Here is a 24,295-nt window from a genome sequence, read left to right as displayed (position 1 = left end):
AAAGTGAAATATCTGAAATGGGGGTTTGTAAATATACATGAATACCATGTTATGGGACCAATGCATAAATTACACTGGAATATATCTATATCAGATGTATGTACACAAATAATTGTGTTGTACTCACACTGGCATGACTTATCTGATGCCAACGCCAAAAACAGAATTCAGTCACATTTACCATTCAGTGTAACCATAGCCTTTGACTGTTGCCAAAACCTCCTCCGGGTTGGTCTATCTATGCACACACATATCATTATTTCATTAACCTACTTCCCATAAAACACTGCTTTGGTAACTTCAGGAATAAATATCTTCTTTTGAGCTATGATGTGGTCAAGTGTCAGAGTGTGTTTTGAAAAACCCTTCCGGTCTTGTTTTATTTCGGTAAGACACATGTAAGACATTGGGTCTTGGTGTGTTTGGACTGAGTTTCTCACTGTGGACGGTAACCCGCCTGCAAGAACCACTGATATGCTAGCATGGCCTCAGATGAAATATCCTGCTTAACCTGGTATCCCCTCTGTGGATAGTCTCTGATTCGCTCGAGGACCCCTAAAAAACATTTGGGAGAGAAAAAGTCAGACATCAATCCACAGCAGAGAAAGTTGTACCGTGACCTCCATTTACACCTGCTGACATAACTGGTTCCAGTTTGTGCTGAGTTACCTAGCATGTAGCAAATAAGGTCATGCTTGCTGCCCACACTGGCATTGGGATATGACGCCATGTCCGAGCGTGGAGAAGTGATGACGGCGCAAGTGTGTCCCTTTGGTTCGGGCCACTGGTGAAGAAAGGTAGCCATGACTCTTCGCTCCATAAAAGGCTGCTGCACTAGAATCAGCTTACTGACTGCCAGAGGTGGAAGAGGAAAGAAAAGCGAATGCAGCAGGACACAAAACAGAATGAGAAAAGAATGAGAGACACTCCAGAAGCAGGGCCTCAAATGTCCAGAGGACCCGTAAGAATCAAACTTTTTCTTTTTTCTTTTCATCCTCGTTTCCATCAGTAGACATGCAGAGCCAATGACTGCAACAGCAGACACTGCGGTCTAAATGTGATGAATGTGGTCATACAGAAGTTCGCCCAGAAGACCTCAGAGTCAGAGAAATCATATACTCACTGGGTAAGCGGTAAATATATAGTTTATACACACAAGCAATCACACACTTTCTTCATCTCTATCACACACACACACACACTAAAACACAGACAGTGTCTCATCAAATTTCACATCTACACTTCACAACGCCGACAGCGACCAGTCACACCTCACTGAGCAATGCATCTGCCCTTCTTTGGAAGACGCGGGTACAGGGTAAGGTATCCATGCCAGATCTTCTGCACTCATATGTGTCAGCTTGACTGCATGTCAGGTGTGCCCATAATAAGTTTCTTAGGAAGTAAATCTCAAGTTTGAAACCTGTCTTAGGGTGTCTATCAATCCTAAGGTGTGTTCACCATCATGCCTACTGGGATGTATAACCAGTCTAGTGTGAACCAGTCTATTGTTCTCGGAATAGTTCTCTTTCAGTCTTTCCCTTTCACACCTACTCTTTGCTCATAGGTGGGTAGGTTATAATTACTGCTAAAAGGTTTGTTGATATTTGAGCTCAACAGCCAGTTTAAATTACACCCCTCACTTCTGTGCTCCCAAAGCAACATGTTGAATGGCTGTAATAATGTATGAATCTAATAGATTACAATCACAGACTGCTTCTTAATGGTTTGATTGAGCCACAGGCTGTATCTGCAGTAATGTAATTAGGACACTCACACTCTTCAGTCAGTAGTTTTAAGTAACTTGAGACAATTTTCCAACCTCTCGATTGTATACATTTGATCGTTCAAGAGTAATGCCATGCTGAAACCAGCCAACTGAGGCTGTGATATCTTGTTACAATTAAGCTGTCTTCCAGCACCTTATTGATGACCATCTTCTATTAAGAGTCCCACACTGCCCTCTAGCTGTCACCAGGTGATACTACTACATCAGAAAAGCAGAATTTCAACTGAGCACTCTCACTGAAACAGGCATGGGTATATTACCTGGTACATTACTGTCCTTTAGAACTTGGTAGGAGAAGCGGATGTTCTCTCCTGTGTTGGTTGCTACCGTCTCCAGTAGGATGCTTCTGCGTGGGACCCCCATATTGAGTGCGATATCCAAGAACACCTCCGCCTCTGGCCGTGTCCACGCACCTGATGGACGCAGACAAACACACGGGTCCAACATGCATGTTAAGGACCAATGACAAACTAAAAGGGCTTATAATGGGTTTACTGTTGATAAATTCATGTTTTGATTTCACTTGTTACAGACCTGTTTGATGATTGATCTATTAAACTCTTAATTTTCAAACACCTTCTCTTACACTAAAGATTTGACAGGTACATTTTTTGTGTGTAACTACAGCGGTTCACTTCTTTATTACACCCTTCTGCTCGACATTACTATTTTCATACTAATAAACTAACAAATAATTTTTTGGCAAGGATGTTTGTCGGGTCTCATTGGCTGGGGGGGGGGGGACGGACACACTAAGCTATGACATTTCAGAGATTCCAGCTGCACTGATGATTTGGAAAAGTTCGAAAGAGACCTTGCAATTATTTTGCCTGTGCAGCACACTGAAGGGAGAGAGTACACTCATCTCAGCTGACCTAAGTGTTGCAGACATTCTGGTGCCTTTTAAGTGTTAAGATGTAAGCTATTAAAAGCAGTAAGAACCAGCACTTAATGAGGTGATTTAAACGGGTTTATTATGTCAAAATTATGAATACAAGTGAGGTCACAGGTTGGTCTCACCTGCTGTCTGGTTGCCAAGGTAACCAGTAAAAAGCAGCCAAGGGGCAAGGCCCTCCAGGAAGAGCTCAGCTGATCTCTCAGCTACTCGCACATCATGACAGCCAAGTCCAATGATCACATCACTCTAAGATGTACAGAAGGCTTTATCAGGCAGGGTGCACACAGAAAACAGGTCACTGACACCCAGAGCTCTTATCTATAGTGATCACAGAGGGAGAGACATCTGCCATTCCTTGCCTTGGGTTAATCTAAACTATGGTTTACTATGTATACTGTCAGTGTAAAATTGAAGACAATTGCAGAAAAACGTTTGGGAATATCACATTGAGTGACTAAAGCTGCACATAACCTGTTTGATACATATACTATGCTTTGTAATACTGCCGTTTTATTCCTGTGGCTGTAGTGCTATGTCATGGACATGGATGGACTCTAAATTCACCTTCAGGGAAATTTAAAAATGTGGTTTTGAGCCAATTCTTGCACTTCTGTGAAGATGTTTGTTGATTTTCATTTTCATGGCTAGGGTACATCTAATGAAAAATGGACAAAAAAGACCCATATTACGTTGTTCAACTCATTCTGTACCTTCTCCAAGGGCTGATTTAGACTGAGGTAATCCCACAGAGCTCTGGACTTCCTGTCATTCTCATCATCCATTTCACTGGCATGCTGATCTGCTGAAGAAAATAAGAAACATGAGATTTAAAATACGCATACAACCAATACAAAGCAGACACTAAATCTGAGCATCTACCCATTATAGATTATAGGAAAAGCAGTATAGGCCTTCCTTCTTCGTCAGTGACACCAATTCTAATGAACAACACAACGCCGCCGTGCTCCAGAAAAGTACTTTGAGTCCATGAATTTGCTGACAACTGCTGAGTTTAAGACAATATGAAAGAAGAGCCTCAGTCTCGCTAAGGGCATTTTGTACTGCAGTGCATTCAATTTAGGACAACACAAACCAGCACGGGCGCCTCCACTGCTATCTCTCCCTGTGATGTCTGCTTCCCTTTCCTCTCTTCCCTTCATCCTCTGGAGAATGATGCAAGGGGCACCAGTGAGGCACAGTGCCTCGTGCTTAACTTTGGCTCCCACTCCCCCACTCGCTGTGTGGTCAGTCAGCCACAAAGCCTGACACAGCACTTGTGACGTTTGAGAGAGGACACAACCACTCCCACCCTTCCTCTTCACTCTGCACTTCCCTCCCTTGCTTACCGTCTGGAGAGTGATGGCGGCCACTGCTCTGGACTTAGATCACTTGCTTACCGTCTGGAGAGTGATGGCGGCCACTGCTCTGGACTTAGATCACTTGAAAAAAAAATGACAAAAGTATCCTTCAGGGGATGGCTAACCGTATTAGCAAACAGAGAAAAACCCATCCATTTACCCATCTCTGCGCTGCCTACTCAACATCCATGATCCCACCCTTGTTTGGGGTTTGTTTGTTTACTCTGACAAGGTGAGACCCACCTCGCGGTTCAGCTGGCTGACCTTCCTCTAGCCCCTCCCCCTGTGTTGCTAGAAGTCCAGTCAGCAACAACACAGAAAACATGCCCTGTTTTGACCACACACACACGGCCACAAACACCACGCAGCTCTGGCGCAGATGCTGCTCCACTGTGCTGTGCTTTTGAAAAACAAACAGGAACAATAGTGTAGAGAACCATCCCTCAGAACATCAGTGTTTCCCTTCTCCATGAATGGTAAACTATCCCTTTTGCTCCTCCTTCCCCTGCTTTTTGGTTGGTTGGTTTGTTTGTTTGTTTCTGTTCATGTATTTTTTTTTTCGTTTACACTGACCCAGTAATCAGAAAAGGCAAATATAATTTGTCTAACAATAGCTGGTTGTTATGGCTACTGAATGCCAATTGTGTTTTGTTGTTTTTGCTTTCTTTGTCAGCGACACAGGACATGTCTAAAATGACCCACAATTAACATTTAGGTGTTAGGTAAGGTAAGGCAAAGAAAAGCATACACGTACTTCATTTTTTAGAAGGGTGTTTTGTAAACATCAGAAGTGAAGACACAAACAACATCTATGACTTCACAAAGGTGTGGTGATGTCATGAAAACCAGACCACATTATTTCTCTTATAATGGACCTGTAATGCTTCAGTGATAAGACCCAGTGGTAAAACAACGGTGCATAAATAAATACAATTTATTTGTTACATATTACATTACACAGCTTCTCTCATCTTATCAATAGATCTCTTCAAATTGCCCATACATTAGGATAGTGCAGTCATTCTTCATCTGTGCGCTGAGGCTGAAGCCAGTGCCTGTATTTGTGATGGACAGAAGTGCAATCCCTGGTCTATTTCCTGGAGTCATCCACTAACACTATCGGTTAAACAGATAAACAGGAACGGAGCCCAGCACTCCTGCTGTTAAGTATGAGTACTCACACACATTCACAGAGATACAACTGATACTGATACAACTTCAGTCCAACAAAGACGTTCAGCCTGCCTCCCCAGTTCATCCATCGCATTTGAATGCTGTACACTGGGGGTTCAACTCTGACACTAAGAGTTACCAGACAGTGTGAGCGTTTCAGTTTATAAGGATCCCACTTCACAGATGTCTTGCCCATGCCTTGACCAAACACAGCTACCATGTTAGAAGACTCTGCCCGCTGGAGCAATTTCCTGTCTGCATGTAGCCATCGTATAGCTCTCGGAGGTGCAAGATCAGCTCCTCTGTATTCTGGCCTGTCAGGGCAGACACAGGGATCACCCTTTGTGAGACCTGGCCTCTGAGTGCCTCCAGGTTCTCCTGGGCCTGGGGCAGGTCTAGTTTGTTGGCCACGATGACCTGGGGTCGCTGGGAGAGGCCTGGCTCGTACTGGTCCAGCTCGAAGCGCAGGTGCTCCAGCTGCACCCAGGGCTCGGGGCTGGAGAGGTCCAGAACGAAGAGCAGGAAGCGACAGCGCTCAATGTGGCGCAGGAAGGACACACCCAGGCCGCGGTTAAGGTGAGCTCCCTGGATAAGGCCAGGGATGTCCGCCACTGTGGCAGAAACAGCAACCAGATGGGAAGGTTTGAGATGAGAGAGAAAGAGAGAGAAAGGGGAATTACGGGGGAGAAAAACGAATAAATGTATTAGATCGAAGATGCTAAACTAAGACTGTGGAGTTACAACATGGCTCTAGTATTACCTACAAAACACACCCGCGTCTCAATGACAATGAGGACGAATCAGAACAATGACAAGAGCCCTGTAACAAACTCAACAGAAGGGTGTGTTTCCAAACAGAGAAGCAGGACCTTACAACTCTTGAGGTCCACATATTTCACAGTCTGTACTACGTACCTGCCACCTGCTCGTAGTCTCTGTACTGAACTATGCCCACATGAGGGTTGAGTGTGGTGAAAGGGTAGGCTGCCACTGCTGGCTTGGCATTGGAGATGGCCCTGAGCAAGGAGGACTTCCCAGCATTTGGAAACCCGACCTAGGGATCATACACAGTTCCATGAAGATGGGCCTGTGATATCTAAAAACGCTTAAAGGTGCTAGTTGAGGAGACAAAATGGATGGACTACCAACAGCATACACCATTTTCTCTACATACAAACACATTGTCACTGATAGCATATTCTGCTTACGAAAAAGCCCTGAAATTCATAGGGTAGACTGAACTGCAGTAGGCTTTCAATGCAGAGTCTACATTGGGGAAAAATCTCACTGAGAGATCACACTGACTCCAGTTGCCATTTCAGACTCTCACCAGTCCAGCATGGGCCATGGTGCGCAGCTCCAGCTGCAGAACCCGCTCTTGGCCCTTCTCCCCGGGCGTGGCTGTCATTGGCGCGCGATTCTCATTGGTCAGAAAGAAGCGGTTTCCCTTTCCCCCTAGCCCTCCATGAGCCACCACAAACTCCTGACTGTGCATCGACAGGTCAGCCACCTGAGCTCCAAGCTCTTTCACAATGGTACCTGCTGGCACCTGCCCCACAAAGAAAAAAAAGGTTCAGTATTTCATAGCGCCCGTTGTACATGGTATAACCAGTGAAACCAATGGTGTATTTTGTTAGGGTCTGGATGACTCACTGAGATGTAAGTGGCTTTTCCATTGCGCCCATAACAGTTTTTACTGCCTCCTCCTTCTCCGTCCACACCTAAGTATATGGCCGATACTGCTGACAGCGACTTCACCTGTCTGTCGACTAGAACATAATCAGGACACCACTGATCATTCAGGCCGCATCCAAAAAGTAACATACCGACAGAAAGAAATATTCCTGTATGGTGGAATATCAGTCTCTTATAATAACTACTATAGAGTACCTAGCAAATTAGCAAATAAGATTAATAGAAAACAATTACCTTTGAGAGTTATACTTCCACCATCTCCCCCATTGCCTCCATCAGGCCCTCCCCACTCCTTCCTTGGCTCACTGTGGAATGTGCAGGCCCCTTTGCCCCCTGAACCAGCAACGAACCTCACCCTACGGTAATCAACGAAGTAGCGTGTCTGCATGAGAGGAAAATACGAACAAGAAGCGTTAGTGTTAACTGCCTCAGCCTTTCAAAGACTGAAAACCCAACTAGGTCTAAAGCAGTGCACTGCTGCCATTTATCTGACATAAGTTTATTTCTGTATGACAGACTTGAAACAGAATTGAGACAGTGCACATCGGAAATAACATACGGTGGCATGAGGCTTCAGTCACATTACCGTCCTACCAAAGTTAAGTTAGACTGAAATGCTGTAACGTTGCTATAACCTGGAATAGCGACTCACCAGTTTTTTCTCTGATATCTCGCTCTTTTTCTGCATCCTACGGGTCTTCCCACACAATGCGCAAGTTGTGGAAAATGGTTTCTTGAACAGTACGTTCGAAAAAGACGTTTGCCTGACCAGCCTGCTCCATTGTAAAAGAATACTAGTTTGAACCTGAAAAACTTGATTGGTGAACATTGCGAATCCACTCGGATAACATGTATAAAAAATACAATAAAATGTGTCTGTTTGAAGTTTATCCGGTGTGCGACTAGTGACCCGTAGCTAACGCTAGCTAGTGATGATAACGGTGTCACAACCTTGAGAAGCAGTAGGGTGAACTTTAAACTGTCGTATCATGTTGAATTAACTGAAGAGCTGTTGCAATTAATATAAGAAATAGTCTCACAATGGAGAGGCAGCCGGAAAATTCACACGTGCCATTACACAAAAATATGGTAGCTAAGGAATCTCCAGACTGTTGTGAGGCAAACAAGTTGAAAAAGGAACTACGGTGTCTGGATAGGGTTAAACATAATAGCACATTTACGTTGTTGTTGCCGGTTGGTAAACCAACGGTTCAGCAGCATTAGCGCCACTGAATGGGCTGGAGTGTGTATGGTGGAGTAAATCTACTTCACAGCAAACAGTGAGGATAGTCGTTTTTCCAGAAAGAGTTGTAGCCATAGACATATAAAGGTATAAATGTCTATGGTTGTAGCTCTAACTGGACAATGTTGAGACCGTGTGCTAATACTGTCTAGTACCACCAGGGTGAGCTCCAGAACGTGACTGGTTAATGCCTCCAGCACCTTGCACTAACTGCTGGGGGCCCTGGCACACAGACTACCGTAAGTTGGTCTGTTGAAACATTTTCAGAACACTAAATGTTGTGAAAACTTTTATATATTTAAATTGATGTAATCTTTGGTTGCAGTCTATTTTATATGTTACCTTGAGGTAGTACGTTTAGTAGTTTGAGCAAGGTGCTGCAGGCTTTGACCGGTCATGGGACAGACTGTGGACTTCAGTGCAGGTGGCATTGACCATTCAGAGGCCATGCCGGGAGCATTGACCGGACTCTGGAGCTCCCCCTAGTGGTACAAGCAAGCACTAGCACACGGCCTCACGAATGACCCGTTTGAGCTACAACCCCCTCTCCTTTTTTTCAGTGTTGGCGGGGAATAAAACACACAAAGTCCAACAAAATTAAGAGTAAGGGTTCTTTATCTGATAGATATAGAAACAAAAGATTTGTATAGAAAAGTACAAAACTAAAATTACATCAAATAGAAATCTTATATGATAAACTAACATGTACACAAGCTAAGCCTATCCAAACTCTGTAGCTCAACTAGCCGTATAAGAAAATAAATGTTCAGCAATACAAAACGGTAGTGGTGATAATGTTCCTAACACGCACACATCTCTATCCTCCACACACGTGTGCTCCCAGGATACCACTATATGTCAGCAATATTAACCAAGTATCACCAAATATCCCTCACGCCAGCCACCTTCTCTGATGCACTGCGTTCTCGCTCCAGTCTTAATACCCAGAATTCACCACATACCAACCCAGGAACTACAACATGATGCAATGTAGTTTTCTGGCATTTAAAGGATGTCCCATTACCACTTAGAAAACATACAACAACCTCAAAATATGACCCGGTTACATTCTCCCCTCCTTAATAGTCAACGGCCTCGGTGACTACTAATAGTTTTATAACTTCTCTTGCAACCTCCTTAATGAATGCTGTGCCTAAAGTAGCGATCATCTGAGAGACTGCAGCTGGACTAGAGTCTAGCACTGACTTTGGCTCATGATGCAGATTGGGATGTTGGCCTGCATTTGACCTCTGGCTTCTACAGGGGGTGGGGGCTGACCCTGGGTCAGATTCAGGCTCGGATTCCAATTCTGACTCGGATTCCAGTTCAGGTGTGGGAGGGTCTTCATCAAGCACTGGTTCAAGCTCCTGACCTTCACCATCATGCTCCGGCCTCTGATGCTCCTTGTCAGGCTCAGGGTCTGGTTCCAGCCATTCTCCATCACATCCAGGCTCTGCATGTTCCTCAGCGAGCTCGGGGTCTGGACTGCTCACAGCGTTATATGGCCTGGTCTCTTCGGGTTCATCCAGGAGGACTGATTGCTGCGTCCCACTTAGACCGGGGCCAAAACTAGGGACGGTCACCTGTTCCACCTGTTCCACCACTACACCATCATCAACATCAGCAGCTTCACCTGGGTGTGGACTGGTCTCTTGCATGGCAGCTGGGGGTGTGTTCCGGGATCTGCTTCTCTGCTGCGGCATGAAAACAGGCATGGGCACACAAGGTCTAATGTCAACTCTGTTTACTCTCTTTATAGGTCCTCCTTCAACCGGTTCGACTGTATACGTGGTCCCTTGTATGTTCACCACTCGGTGAGGGGCGGGTTTCCAGGCATCTTGGATTTTATTTCGGCCTGGGGGTCTGTTCCTCAGATAAACTGTCTGGCCTATTTCAATAGGGGGGCAGTACACGTTCCTGGAGATTCGTTCAGCTGCTTTCTGTTCACAATACTCTTTGGCCCTGGCATGGGTGTCTTTCAGACGCCTCTGATGTATAGCTAGCCAGTCGTGACGGGGCTCAACAGTAGACTCCTGCCCTAAAAGAGCATCAACGGGAAGGTGAGGGTCAACGCCAAAAAGCAGATAATAGGGCGAGTACCCTGTCCTAGGGTGGGGGGTCACATTATATGCATAAAGCAGCTCTGGCAGGTGTTCTGGCCATCTACGCTTCTTTTCAGGCGGGAGGGTGCGTAACAGTTCGTGTAGTGTTCTATTGAAGCGCTCACACTGAGCGTTTCCCGTGGGGTGATGCGGAGTGGTACGGCTCTTTTTCACACCATAAAGCTTACAGAGTTCTGCTATCACCTCACTTTCAAAATTTCTCCCCTGATCTGAATGCAAGCGCTTAGGTACTTCATACTTCATGAACCACTCCCGCAACAAAACTTTTGCTGTGGTATCCGCTTTTTCATCCCGTGTAGGGAAGGCTTGAGTGAACTTTGTGAACACATCCGTGATAACTAAGACGTTTTCTCTCCCATCACGAGCCGGTTCCAGTATGGTAAAATCAACAGCCACTACTTCTAAAGGCCTGCTAGCTAAAAATGCTTTCATAGGAGGATGAATCTTACGATTAGGCATTTTGGTCAACACACAGCGCTCACATTTCTTAATCCACTGCTTGACATCTTCATGAACTCCCACCCAGAAACATCTCTGTCTAAGAAGCTCCAACGTACGTTCACTACCTTGATGGCTCATAGAATCATGCACACCTTCCAACACTTGTGTCTTCAGACAACCAGGTACCAGTAATTGATAGCACTCCCCATGTCTCCTGTCCTCAATTACCCTATAAAGAAGTCCATCTCTCTCTCTAATGTGTGACCAATGTTTCAGTAAAGACCTCACAGGTTTTGACAAGTCATTTCTTTCTTTAAAATTAGGCTTTCGCTTTTCCTCCCAAAAAGTCCGAAACACACTCAGGACCGGGTCCTGACTCTGGAACGAGCTGAGTTCTTCTTTGGAGTAGCCAGGTAAGGTAGATTTATTACCCTGAGCTATAGAGTGGACAATAGGGTCTCCATTCTCTAAAGCCCTGACCTGCCTGATTTTGTAGCTATCCAGTCCTGCTGTTGTCAATTCTGTCCCAAGTGTGGTCCCCTTTCCTATCACATTGCAGATAGCTATACAACCATCATACTCCACATCATCCGTGACAGGCTCATGCTCCCCTGCTAAAGGGTGCCTAGATAGAGCATCAGCAGCCTTGTTGGACCGCCCTGGCCTGTACTGGACTTCAAAATCGAACACTGCCAGCTGTGCCATCCATCTTTGTTCTAACGCTCCTAATCTGGCAGTACCGAGATGGCAAAGTGGATTATTGTCAGTCAAAACAGTGAATTTAGAACCAAGCAAGTAATCTCTGAATTTGTCAGTTACTGCCCATTTCATAGCAAGAAGTTCTAACTTCATACTGCTGTCATTTCTGTCGTTTCTCTCTGCATTTCTGAGCCTACGGCTCGCGATGCTATTACTCTCCTTTTCCCTCCTTGCTGCTGATATAAAACCGCGCCTAAACCCTGGTTGCTGGCATCTGTCTCAACAATAAAAGGATGTGTGAAATCAGCAAATCCTAATATGGGTGCACTAGTGAGTCGCTGCTTTAAAACATCAAAAGAGGTCTGACATTCAGAGGTCCACAAACTACACATCAACTAGTTTACTTTTGATGGGTGTCCTGAATTAAGGCAAAGATTAACCAAGTCATGGAGTGGGCCTGCTATACGGGAAAAATGTTCAACAAATCGCCTATAGTAACCACAGAAGCCTAGGAAAGATCTTAATTCCTTCAATGTCGTAGGCACAAGCCACTGCTTCACAGCTACGATTTTGTCAGGACCAGTTTCAATGCCCTCAGATGAAATCTGATGGCCTAGAAATTTCACCTTCTGTTGCAGGAAATGACATTTTTCAATCTTTACTTTGAGCCCTGTGTCCTGCAGCCGTTTCAAAACAATATCAAGCCTATCCAAGTGATCACTAAAGTTCCTAGAAAACAGTAGGATGTCATCTATGTCAATACACTAGCATTATTTGGAAGGTCAAGTCATTCATTGTGGATTGCATTAATCTCTGAAACGTCGCAGGTCCATTACAGACTCCCATGGGCATACGCAAGTACTCATAGAGCCCAATAGTTTGCCTACTGTTTGAAAAACCCTGCCCTAGGCGACTTGAAATAATGACAAGACATGAAAAGGTAAGATTTTCTTTATTATTTTCCATAATAAACAGTAACAAAAAGAGTACTATATATTACAAGCGATGCACTATGACTGTTGATTTATATGACAATAACAGATGTAATCCTTATTTGGTTAATGGTCATCTTTCACACACTAGGCTACGCATTGGGGGCTGAAAGTCTGATACACATAAAACCAAGACTTACACATCCAAATCACAAAAGTACTCTAAAAAATAAACACACACACGTACACAAAGTGATATAGCTGAGGTTATGGTGTCCTTCGATTGTCATGGATCATCAGTTGTGTTACAAAAGTAGCTGTTTAACAGCCAGATACTTTAACTCTATGTAAGCTTCATTTGCAACTTTGAGGGTATGGGTTGTGCTGTCCCCTTAGGGGTGGAATAATAGTTTTACTGCCTGGTGAACTGAAGTATGATGTTGTATTCTCATACATACAGGTACAAACTCATAACATTACAAATCACAGTTGTAAAAAAGTAAAACTACAAAAAAAATGAATATAAAAATAAGGCAAACATATCAGCTGAACAAAGCCTCTGATTCCACAAGCATTGCCTACAACCCCCACTCAGGATCAAAGTTAGTGTAATTAACCATTTGTCAACTAGTGAGACAAAAAGTAAAGCAATATACACTCTCACTCACAGAAATGTACACACATACACTCTCACAAACAGAAATGTACACACATACACTCTCACTCACAGAAATGTACACACATACACTCTCACTCACAGAAATGTACACACATACACGCTCACTCACAGAAATGTACACACATACACTCTCACTCACAGAAATGTACACACATACACTGTCACTCACAGAAATGTACACACACACACAGTTTAGAAACTGAAATCATATTCACCACTGATAAAGGTAAAGGTTTGAAACAAGCCATCATCAACAATAGCAGTATAGAACCTTTGGCCATTAGACAATGTCAATACATTATTTAAAAACACAAATATCTAGGATCTCTTTACTGTAAATATAATATGTAACCGCATAACTTTTAGATTACTAGATTATTTAGGCTACCAATGGCTTAGTTGTTGGTCACAGTTGACAAATATTCCTGAACCATCACTTCAAGTGTCCTTGTATAAATTATGTCATTTCATTGTACATATGATATAATATACATAATTGTCATATCAAACCATGATACCTTAGATTTGTCCAGTGTGTTATTTCTGCATGTCATGAATTTCACAGTTAATATAACAAGTGACTAGAAAAAATGTAAAATAGAGTAAAACAAATTGAAATTAATTGAAACAGCATATATGTCCCTGTGTTTGTCTACTGTAAATGGGGTTTACATATAGGCTAGTGATGCTATAAGATGCTAGTATCATAAGTGTTACTCTGTTGAATCCCAGGTCACCCATCTGTGACTTTGGCAAATGCAATATAAGTATATATATAATAAATGTATATAAAAACACATTTACAAAATAAGCTAAGCAACATTCATTTAAAATAAATAAATAAATAGCTATAATGTCAAAAGTATAAGTTTCACTATACTTAAAATATTCTAAATGTTCACATAAAAAAATGTGTACTCCTGCCATGCATATGTACCTGACCCACTGTCATTATCTTTTATATTTATTGACTACTGAACAGGCAAGAGTAACGTAAAGAGACCAGGATATATGGATTAGGCATGAGCATAGGCGAGAAAAGAGAGAGAGAAACATGGTACATATGATGGTATTTAAAATTATGAATAACTGGTTGTAACATTAACTTCCCTTAAAAAGTTGTTGCATCTATTACCTTCTGTCCACTGAAAACAAAAGCAAACAAAAGACACAAAAGACCACCATTGAAATCATTGATGTAACATGCCTTAAAGGCTGATTACGTGCACATATAAATATACAAAAATAAAGATGCTACTCAACAATCAGATTAGGTTCATGATACACACAAAAGACCATTTAGCAAACCTTTTTTTTCATTAGCTAACATTTTCTCTGGGATAGCATTGGCAGTTGTCAAGAAGAGGACAAAATAAATATACAAAAAGGCATACCAGCATTACTCAAAAAACTCAACAGTCAATAGGTAAATACATTTCTGGGCTACAGTTGTTAGCTTAATTTGACTTAATTTACTCACCTCGTCCTATGAGCAGATTCTTAATCTGAATTATCATTGAGGATTGATCATGTTTTACACCTACTTTGTTAAACTAAATTAATTGAACACTAAGTTGTGTTAACAAGAGAGGAAAGGACACATTTTGAACAACTATAAGACACGAGTGAGAAAAAAAAGAGAACACAATTGACAGTAAAAACCTATGACAACAGGATAGATATACCTTTGTCCTATACACAGGCAGTAATGATAACTGTTGTCTTTTATCTAACAATCTTGTTGCAAAAAAAACAGAACTAAAAGAAAAATGTAGGCTAAAAACTGTCTCTTCATGCTGCTCCCCACTGACAAGAGGTAACCAGTAGTCAGGCAGTGCCACCTTATTGCTGATAGTTCCCATACTGCCCCTGGTGAATGAGTTTATAAACACATGCATTTTAATAAATACATTCACATTGACAGACAAGTATCAATCCAATCAAATTCGGAGTGTAAAATCATGTTTCATAATTCCCCTAGTACATCACAAGAAATTCTTGTTCACATTCTTGCTGCATTGCTAGAGGCACCAATAACTGTACTTCTGTCCATCAGAATACACAATTATCCTTTTCTTTCACTTTGAAGAGATATGGATGAAAGAGCATTTCCCTTTTTGCCTTTCATTATACTTTAGTAAAAGAGTCTTTCGCAGAAAGAAAGGCTGCGCTGTGAGGACATGTTCCATACTGGCCTACATACCTGCTCATAGGCGTAGGCCCTTTGTGACTGGGCTCCTGGAGCACCTTGGGAGGAGCGATATGAGGAGTACTGCTGCCCCTGTCCCTGCTGATACTGGGAGTACTGTGAGGATGGTCCCTGCCCTGGACCTGAAATTGAGAAGTCAATTACATTGGTAAGACGGTTTTGTTTATACTGTATGAACTAATCACTAAAAATGATTAATTTAGGCCAAATCTTGAGATGAAATGAACCCATACTGAATCTTCCGGTTAAAAAAAAAGGCCCATGACCCATTTACATAATTAAACAGGCTTTCACTCAATTAAACTGAACGGCAGAGATATCTACATCCTGAAATTAGCTTTACTGGCCATGTCATATGGTCCTCAACAATACACACACACACACACACACACACACACACACACACACACACACACACACACACACACACACACACACACACACACACACACACACACACACACACACACAATAAGCAGGCCTTACCATAGCCCTGAGGCTGTCCACTGTATCCCTGCTGTGAAGAGTACTGCTGTTGGCTAAAGGGCTGTTGCTGGCCAGATCCCTGTTGGTACTGGGCCTGCTGCTGGCTGTACTGGGAATTCCCTGTGAGAATCATAACAAACACTGTGACTCAGCATGGAAGATATATGGCTGTGGGATACAGGACACGGCATAGACTGACACATCCATCAAGTCTTTGGTTTTGTATAGTAGGGTTGCTCAACAATCTATAAAGCACTTTTTTTGGTATGTAGTCTCAAAACATGAACATTGAGGTGAGTGGGGGTGGCACGTAGGTCATGCATGTGTGTGGGCAACTGAACCTACCGCCTTCATAGTAATGTTGTGGAGACTCTTCAAAAGACCGCTCATAGCCCTGCTCCCCATATGAGGTCTGTTGATAGGAGTACTCTCCGTGACCTGCAGGGAGGGTCAAGAGAGCACATGCCAAAAAAGAAACAAACAAAGACAAAAAATAACAATCCAGCAAGTCACTGCAAACCTGTTCAAAAATGACAGATTTTCTCCTGTCTGTGTGTTTGTATTTATGCGAAGACCGAGGAAAAAGGACACTTCAATACGTCAATATGCCCAAAACAGACAAACCCACAATGCCCAGAAACATGCACGCACGCACACATTCACAAACACTAGACAAAACTACTCTGGTCTGCACTGGAGTCAAACACCGTCAAGACAAATGAGGGGAAAGGATCTGAAATTTCGGCACACCATTGGATTGACTAATAAAGGCCTGACACACTGTCGAGGGAGTGGCTCACCTCATCAAAAAAAAGGAACCACTGAAAAATAAAAAGGCCCTTGGCCCCTTGAGACAGCTTTTTGGGCTGTCACTGACAAAATTGAGGATCTATGAGGAGGACAAAAACAACGAAAGCTGGTGAGGAAATTGAAAGTGACACTTCAAGGACTGTGGATGATGACCCTGAGAGGTGGATGAGATTGATGATTGAATGCATTGTAGGTGCATTTGTGTGTGTGTGAGTGTGTGTGTTTGTGTGTGTGTGTGTGTGTGTTTTGAATGTGCCGTGTATGTAGAGGGAATGATATTCTGCATGATTACCATCAGGGTAATACTGCTGGTTAATGGGCTCGCTGGAGCTTTGACTGTGTCCATACTGCTCTCCGTAGAACTCGTCTTGTCCCATGTACTGCGGTGCAGATCCTGCAAGACAGGCGACACCAGGGTTGGTTAATAAACTAGTCTAATCAATGTCCCATTGCAAATTTGATTGGCCCAGGGATTGCACTTGGGGTTGGGGGGTTCTGCGAAAGGGATGCTGTTGTCTTTTCACTTTTCTGTGGGAGTGAAGTTGGTTGGTATTCCCACTTTTTGATCCAAATGACAAATCAGACTGCGGTTTATAGCACAGTCCGTACCTCTTAGGATTTTAAATCGGAATAGAGGGTGCTATTCTCAGGTGGTAAGAACTAGGATAAGAGTCTTCCTGTAAAGGAGGTGAACTTTAGTGGTTGGTTGTAATTCATGTCCATGTGTTCAGGTTTGTATATCCGGTGGAGAATGTTATGACAGGAGAATGTACAAAAAAAAAAAAATCTAACTGAGAAGTGCCAGTCAGTCTTCAGAGATAATCATACTTCAAAGTGAGGTGCAGTTGAAGAAAGGAAAAAAACAGATATGGAATATGAGATGAAAGGACGATGCAACGAAATGAATAACTAAAAATTGGAATAACTCTGTGTTTGTGGTGTGCAGAAACTCCAGATATCAATACTGTTATAAAATATATAAATAGCCAACTATACAACTTAAATAACCCATAGATACCAGCTGATAAAATATTGATTACACATGTAACCACAGTCCAATGATCTGCTGTAAGACCACCAGATGGTACAACACTAACAAGGACTGCACTTGTGTTTGGCCCATCTTGCCAACAAACTGGGAAACCTGTCTGTCACCTTGTGACTGTATAATATTGATGAAGTATAGCCAATTCCATCCATCATGTCCTTCTCTATAGTCTTGTTTGAAAAGAAAAGACATTTGAAAAGTGATGGAGGACCTGGCAGTCTCATGACTGAGGTGACAAGAACTGAGAGAGCTGACTCCAAACAAATATGAACAGCATCGTGGTTTAGAACAAAGCCCTGGCATAGCTACAGGGCTCATTTATAGTCCTTGAAGAATTTGTCACCCGAGCAATTTGAGCACTTGTTGCCTTCGTCCATAACTACACGGTACAGTAAACACAGGGCTGGCACTTTAAACAAGAATGACTAAAGAGATGTGTAAACCAGCAATCACCAGATGACCAGCTGCCCACTAACAGGGAAGAACGAAGAATAGGTGCAAAGATAGATACAAATTGCAAATAGCATAGGTGACTACCAAATGTTGGAAAACATCTCTATACATACTGGCCTATATCAGTACAGTAGTGGCCCAATAAAAAGTTTCCTTGGCCATCCTAGGAACTAGTGGAAGCAAGGGACACCTTGTAGTATTACACTACATAGAACCTTTGAGACACTTACAGCCAACTTACAATCTCTGACTGTCTTCGGCTCTACAATCATCACTGAGGAACTGCACCTGTTTGTTGTCAGGCACTAAGGGGGGAGGGGGGGGGGGGTGTTTGCAAAACAAAATCATTTATATGCTTGTCAATTATTTGGGCATGCACAGCGCATTATATAATAGGTACATATTGAGGTTGGAGGGAGGGACTTTCTACCAAGGTCTGGAGGAAGCAATTTATTTTTAACTTGTTCTAATTTCCAACAGAATTACATTTTCCTGCTTTCACAGCAAATCCATATTGAACACAGTACAGGCAGTTATGCTGTACTGCCCAGTCCTTACAAGCACAGTTTATATATCCGATCAGTCACCAAAGAAAAAGGACAAGAAAACATTATGTAGTACAAGATCCTGTCAGATACAAAAAAAATCCTATTGTAGAGAATAGGAAGACAGGTCAGGGGCAGTCAGCTGCTCTGCTTCTGAGACTTTCTCTTCATGTCAATTCCTACTGGCAGAGACGAGTACACAAGAAAACGAGACGCGTCATGCACAATGAGCAAGGTATCCCCATTCATCACATGGTCAGAAGGTGACAGACTTATTTTTGCAAAATGTTTTGTTTTTAAACCAGACGAAGTAAACATAAGTTCAGTCCATTTGTGGAATGCCAACTCGTGACCGGGGATTGATAGAACATCAACTACAGCAACAGAATAAACTATTTGAGTAAATATTGTGTTGATGTTACCAGGGTTAGTGACATGAAGTCACTCTAGCCTTCCCTCTCTCCCCAAAACATAACTAAGATTTTACTATACTGAAACTACTAGTACAATAGAGATTCGCTATAGCAATTTCCATCAAACAGATGTCCAACTGAAATAAGATTCACAGTCATATGACTTCTCCAAGAAATAGGGGAAAAATAGGAAAACGCTTCCCTTTGTTAGAAATTTTGCATTAAAAAATGTATGCCACGACCCATCTCATTCAGACCACAGTAGCATACTACAAGCAACAAAATGTACCGTCCTATCTACTGTTGTAAAAAGAAAACAGACAAGATGTGTATGCACATCAATCCAATAGCAAAGCTACCTGCTCCTCTTCATCTTTGGCCAAATTATCCGACCATTACAGTTGTAAACTGTGCATTGAATTCTTCTGTTTCTAGCTTCTTAGTTTCTAGATCTTATCAGATGCAAATGTTTTTTTTTTTTACATCTTACAACTTTCTCACATTCTATAGTTTCACCAACAACATGGCTTTCATTTCCCGGTAGGGCAATTATGTATACTACCAAATACGACCTGTGTGAAGGCAATGTTGCAAGTAAAAAACAACTCTACTTGGTACAGTATAGTGCAATGGTAGAGTAACTGACTGATGTTGTGGTCATCAGCAGCAGGCAAGTGCCTTTTTCATCCTGTGTCCAATGGCATCTATATGAACAGCCTTACCTGTGACCCTCTCCGCCCATGCAGGGCCACACTGGAACCTATTTTTAGGTATGTGCTGACACAGCAGCGGCCTAGTGATTTATGCAAACTGGGGATAAAAGTGACAGCCACCATAAATCTTCCCCTATCTCTGAAAATACACACACAGGTCATGTGACTGTCTGTGTTGGTCTGGTCGATCTGAGGCACTCTCTTAACCAAACCGGTGTGGTAGAGACACATGATCACTATGAAGATGATCTCCAACAACACCACTATTACACCAATCCAACAGATCAAAGACTAAAACAAGGACATTTTCAATTAACATCCTCAAAGTCCTGTTTGAAAGCATGGCACAAGAAGACCTCCCCAGTAGCTCACCTGAAGTACATTAACAGAACTCAACTCCTTCTACAATCTATTCAGCATACATATCAGTAATTGCCAGAACGACCATAGTATCTTCCATTAAAAAATCCTCTACAATCATCCAGATTACACACCCATGAAACGCCATTTACCATGTCTTAGGCAGCGCCCAGCAGTTCTCTGTGCTCACATTAAATGTCCCCTTTCGTCACTTCAGTCCAAGACAAGAGCTTCAAGATCCCTTTCACTTACCTTGTTGTGCTGAGCGGTAACTTCCCATGGGCCTCTGTGCCATCACGCTGTTGCCCTGGTTACCCTGTCCCAGCATTCCTATGGGCTGTTGCCCTTGGTAGTGCTGACTTCCTGCCTGAGCTGAGGAGTAATGGGTCCCGCCGCCTTGTTGGTGCATCATTGACACTGTACATGTTGTTGGGGCATTATCAAAACAGACAAAACCACTGAAGTATTGCAAAACAAGCACAAAGATGCCTCAGCTGGAAAGAAAGGAAGAACAGATTTGATCAAAAGACCAGCCAGTAGCTAATGTGAAAAAAAAAATTGCGAGCCTGAAAGGGTCATCATGACAACTCAAAAGAAGCTGGGGATGGCATCAGTGCATCAACAGAGGTAATTACCAACTGGGGAAGAGAGGGTTGCAAGTCAGGGAGGTTTTCAAAGGTCAGGTGAGCCTTTCAGAGGGTACTGGTACAAAGCGGGACTCCAGAGGAGAGAGGGACTCCCAGTTTGATGAACTGAATGTGTTTGTGTTTTCATGTGCTCGTTATTTTCATGACCTCAGGGGGAAAATGGGGAAGGCATATTGGTTTGTCCTTTAGAATAGACTTGGGACGAGTGATCTGAAGATTTCGAGGGAAAAGGATGCAACCAGCCAGAACGTTTCTTTCTGAAGAGCATAGGAGAAACTCACTAAGCCTCAGTCTACATTTTTGAGTGGTCTTACTGACAGGGGTCTTCTATTTACTGTGTAATGTACTGTGTTTCGAGTCACTGTACATCCTGTGCAGTAATACCTTGTAATCAGGAAAATTCACTCCTCCCAACCATCCTCTCTACCCTTACCAATTATACCTTGTACGTCATTGTACCTTGCACCTCAACACCTTTCCTTTTTGTTGTGTCCTGTTGAGTCACCATTTACCTACCATACCCCATAACTACTGTAACCCCTCAATATCCCTCATATCTACCTATCCCCCTCCTTCTGCTCCGCCTCACTCACATCCACCTGGCCTGTTGGCCACCTGCTCGCCTGGCTCACCTTGATTGGACTGCATGTTGAGGTTGCTGCGGGAGGCTGAGGGTGCGTAGCCCTGGTGCTGTATGCCCTGAGAGGAGGGCGCAGAGTGGCTGTAGCCGGAGGCCGAGCCATGGCTGCTGGCCGGCAGGCTCATGGAGGCGGAGGGCAGAGGCGTCTGACTGGACTGCTGCTGCATGGGGGCGTGGCTGGGGCCTGACAACACACACTCACAGTCAGCGGGCATTCAGGGAACAGCGTGGTGGGCAGGATTTGTGTACGCAACACATTCAGTTCATCAGTACATCATACAGAGAGAGGGAGGGGACAAGAGACAATTATAGAGACAGAAAGAGAGAGAGCCAAAGTGGAAAAAAGTAGTTATTGTATGAAAAACAATTTAGGGTAGATACTGAAGGACAGGAAACGTAATGCTATTTTAAGATGCAGTCCGCAATTCAGTTTCGGTTTTGCAAAAGGTTGTTTATATTTTATCTCAACAGCCAATCAAATTACATTCCTCTCGTTCCGTGCTCCTGAAGCACCGTGTTCGGTCCGAGCCACCATTTTTGTTTCCCATTTACAGAGCCAGGGCTGCAGGGCTGTGTACGAACACCAGAGTTTTTTTTAGCACAAACACTGAAAGGACAGCTAAAGGACTGTTTGCTGAATTTGACCAAATGTGTATGTGATAACAATGGCAGACTGCACCTTTAATAAAAAGAGACAGAAAGGGTTACTAGGTCAGAGGAGAGAGAGAGATGGATGGGCGCCGGGACAGAGCAGCCAAAAACTGAGAAAACCAAAGACGGAAGAAAAGCACTTGCAGGCCAGAAAAGATAGATAGGCAGTCAGAGAGATAGACTAGTGCAATGGCATAGTGAGAGGCAAGCAGACAAACAGACAGACAGACATGTGCTTGGCTAGCCTCACCGTTGCTCATTCCACTCTGCATCATTGAGGTAGGGGGAAGGCCAGAGGGCAAGTTTTCATTTAGATTCGACTGAGAGTGAAGAGACTGCCCCCCTCCACTCTGTCCCATTCCACCTGGGCCCATATTCATATTAGGGTTAGGAGGCTGAAAGAGGTAATGGAGAAAGTTGGTGGGAAGGGTAAGTATGAGAAGAGCTGTAAAAAGAGCTGTAAAAATAGGAGAAGAGCTCTGGTGTTGTTGAAATTATAGCCACAGAGAAATAATGTGCTTTCAAAGTGAGTCATTTTTATTCTGCATAAAGAAAGAAAAGAATTGAAAAGAAAAGAAAAGAATGAGACAAACCAACAGGGGGCTCTGTTGTGTGTGCATGGTAGCCTATCAAATATAACCTTAGACATACCGCGGGGAGAAGGGACTGCATGTTCTGATTGGAGTCTGCTATTGTTGCCAAATACACCAAATTTCTGTGCAATATCTGCTGATATCTGTGAAAATACAAATCAATCAGTCAGTGTATAAAAACTATAGCAATGCATATCACTAATCATGTAGCCCATGCCATTAATACATACTGATTGCACTCTGCAGTTTTCCCTTTGCTTTGATAGTCCATAATGCACTGGATCAAGTGGTGATTTTCATCCAGCATCTTAGGAGAAATAAGCACATCTGGTCATTTTGAGGTATGACTTCCTTAATGCAACGACTCTAATGTTAGTTGACACGATAAAATAGTCACATTTTGTCATCGTTATCTCGAAAAACCTAAATGTAAACCTAACCTGTGTTTTTTCTCATTCTGTCCAAAACAGCCTCCTTACGTTTGACAGTGGGGAGACAATCCAATGACAGGTGTGCTTCTGACGTGCTTCTCATAAAGATACCATTGTTCATTTTTGAGAGCAATAAAACCGGAAAACGTGCTCTTTCATGGCCCACCTCATCAGATTGTATTGTGTCTAAAGACATGGGCAATTGGTGTACTGCACGAAAAGTATAAACAAAGTCTCTCTTTTATTCCCGCCACCTCCAAAGATGAACAAAGGTCTCGATGTCCATTGGGTCTTTTCTAACTGGCCATCACATACACCTTCATATTAGCACTCAATGATATACCGTTGTCGTCCAGATGTGCATACACCTATTATACACAACATTGGGTTGACATCCGAGAGGCCAGAGAGAAAATTATTTATTTCCCCGGAGAAGTAAAAAATAAGACTAATACGACACACAATTCAGGAAAAATAGTTGCCACCTGAATAAAATTACATTTGAGTGACCTGAATTGTTGAGAAGATATCGAAGTTCCTGACGATGCTGCAGCCTAAATGCTTATTAGGCTATTTGTTTTACTGTTGCATTTATACACCAACATTCCTTTCGTTTAAACCCATCGTGGGGCCACTAAATATTGTCAAAACTAGGGAGCGCATTACGCACAGCCACATCTCGTTGCTTTGTTTAGCTGTTGTGGTTGCCATCGCAGTCGGTTCATTTTCAGTACTTTCCCACCATTAACACAAGCAGACTCGCAGCACTAAGAAACAACCAGAAGAAATCAATATCCATCATAAAAAAATCTAAATGCCTTACCTTTTGAATCGTTTGTTGTGTCACCTCCCCTTTGCCTCTCGGACGCGTTGAAGAGAAAGCGACTGACATTGTTTTTATCTTTAAAAACAAGAGCGCTTCTTTTAATTCTAATATTTATTATCCTTCCGTCCAGTGTTACATGCTTAGGTTTCCCATTCTCGTGAAAACAGGGGTGTATTAACCTCTGTACGCATCCGATGTTAAGGCATATATTCCATCAAACCATAAACACTCGAAACGATAGCGAAGATGCCCATATCATTCTCTCTGTGGCTGATAATTCCGTATTCAATCAAATTATGCTGATCAGGTGGTTTACGTCTGGCCAGTGTGCACAAATACCTCTGCTCGTGTTTTGGTATAACCCAGTGAGCAATAGTGACCCACTACTTTCCCACCGTGGATTGGAAGCAAATAAGGACGTCCGTTGATTCACAACAGTC

General features: G+C 42.9%; 2 protein-coding genes across 6 annotated transcripts; both read right to left on the bottom strand.

Moving 5' to 3' along the window:
- Positions 1-8,070, bottom strand: mtg2 (mitochondrial ribosome-associated GTPase 2). 3 transcript variants are annotated; one of them, XM_031565987.2, is made up of 7 exons: positions 7,566-8,070; positions 7,148-7,295; positions 3,398-3,489; positions 2,810-2,933; positions 2,050-2,202; positions 670-852; positions 1-555 (listed from the first exon to the last, which is right to left on the bottom strand). In XM_031565987.2, exons 1-7 carry the CDS (start codon positions 7,740-7,742, stop codon positions 437-439), a joined length of 996 nt encoding a protein of 331 aa, XP_031421847.1. In that variant the 5' UTR covers positions 7,743-8,070; the 3' UTR covers positions 1-436. The 3 variants fall into 3 exon arrangements, with proteins under 3 accessions (XP_031421847.1, XP_042563554.1, XP_012686205.1); XM_042707620.1 differs by having other exon boundaries at positions 3,398-3,486; XM_012830751.3 differs by lacking the exons at positions 1-555; positions 670-852; positions 2,050-2,202; positions 2,810-2,933; positions 3,398-3,489 and adding exons at positions 4,964-5,829; positions 6,134-6,272; positions 6,549-6,767; positions 6,872-6,987.
- Positions 8,071-13,485: 5,415 nt separating this feature from the next.
- On the bottom strand, positions 13,486-24,291 carry LOC105903041 (SS18L1 subunit of BAF chromatin remodeling complex). 3 transcript variants are annotated; one of them, XM_012830734.2, is made up of 11 exons: positions 23,853-24,291; positions 22,829-22,905; positions 22,657-22,741; positions 22,256-22,400; positions 21,347-21,538; positions 20,320-20,484; positions 16,828-16,929; positions 16,071-16,163; positions 15,726-15,845; positions 15,234-15,361; positions 13,486-14,899 (listed from the first exon to the last, which is right to left on the bottom strand). In XM_012830734.2, exons 1-11 carry the CDS (start codon positions 23,919-23,921, stop codon positions 14,873-14,875), a joined length of 1,203 nt encoding a protein of 400 aa, XP_012686188.1. In that variant the 5' UTR covers positions 23,922-24,291; the 3' UTR covers positions 13,486-14,872. The 3 variants fall into 3 exon arrangements, with proteins under 3 accessions (XP_012686188.1, XP_031421843.1, XP_031421844.1); XM_031565983.1 differs by lacking the exon at positions 16,828-16,929; XM_031565984.1 differs by lacking the exon at positions 21,347-21,538.
- Between the last annotated feature and the right edge of the window lie 4 nt (positions 24,292-24,295).

Source organism: Clupea harengus, chromosome 4 (genome assembly GCF_900700415.2).
Source record: "Clupea harengus chromosome 4, Ch_v2.0.2, whole genome shotgun sequence".
In the NCBI taxonomy this organism is placed as follows: Eukaryota; Metazoa; Chordata; class Actinopteri; order Clupeiformes; family Clupeidae; genus Clupea; species Clupea harengus.
Note: the sequence above shows the minus strand (reverse complement) of the source record. Positions and strands in the feature narration are given on the sequence as shown.

Excerpts from the sequence above, each read along its gene's own strand:
- mtg2 (XM_012830751.3), bottom strand. The coding sequence starts at position 7,742 with ATGTTCACCAATCAAGTTTTTCAGGTTCAAACTAGTATTCTTTTACAA. Across the intron at positions 6,988-7,147 it reads TGGAAGTATAACTCTCAAAG|TCGACAGACAGGTGAAGTCG; the intron begins GTAATTGTTTTC and ends ATTATGTTCTAG. Across the intron at positions 6,768-6,871 it reads GAAAAGCCACTTACATCTCA|GTGCCAGCAGGTACCATTGT; the intron begins GTGAGTCATCCA and ends TTTGTGGGGCAG.
- LOC105903041 (XM_012830734.2), bottom strand. The coding sequence starts at position 23,921 with ATGTCAGTCGCTTTCTCTTCAACGCGTCCGAGAGGCAAAGGGGAGGTG. Across the intron at positions 22,906-23,852 it reads CACAACAAACGATTCAAAAG|ATGCTGGATGAAAATCACCA; the intron begins GTAAGGCATTTA and ends ATTTCTCCTAAG. Across the intron at positions 15,846-16,070 it reads ACAACATTACTATGAAGGCG|GGAATTCCCAGTACAGCCAG; the intron begins GTAGGTTCAGTT and ends TGATTCTCACAG.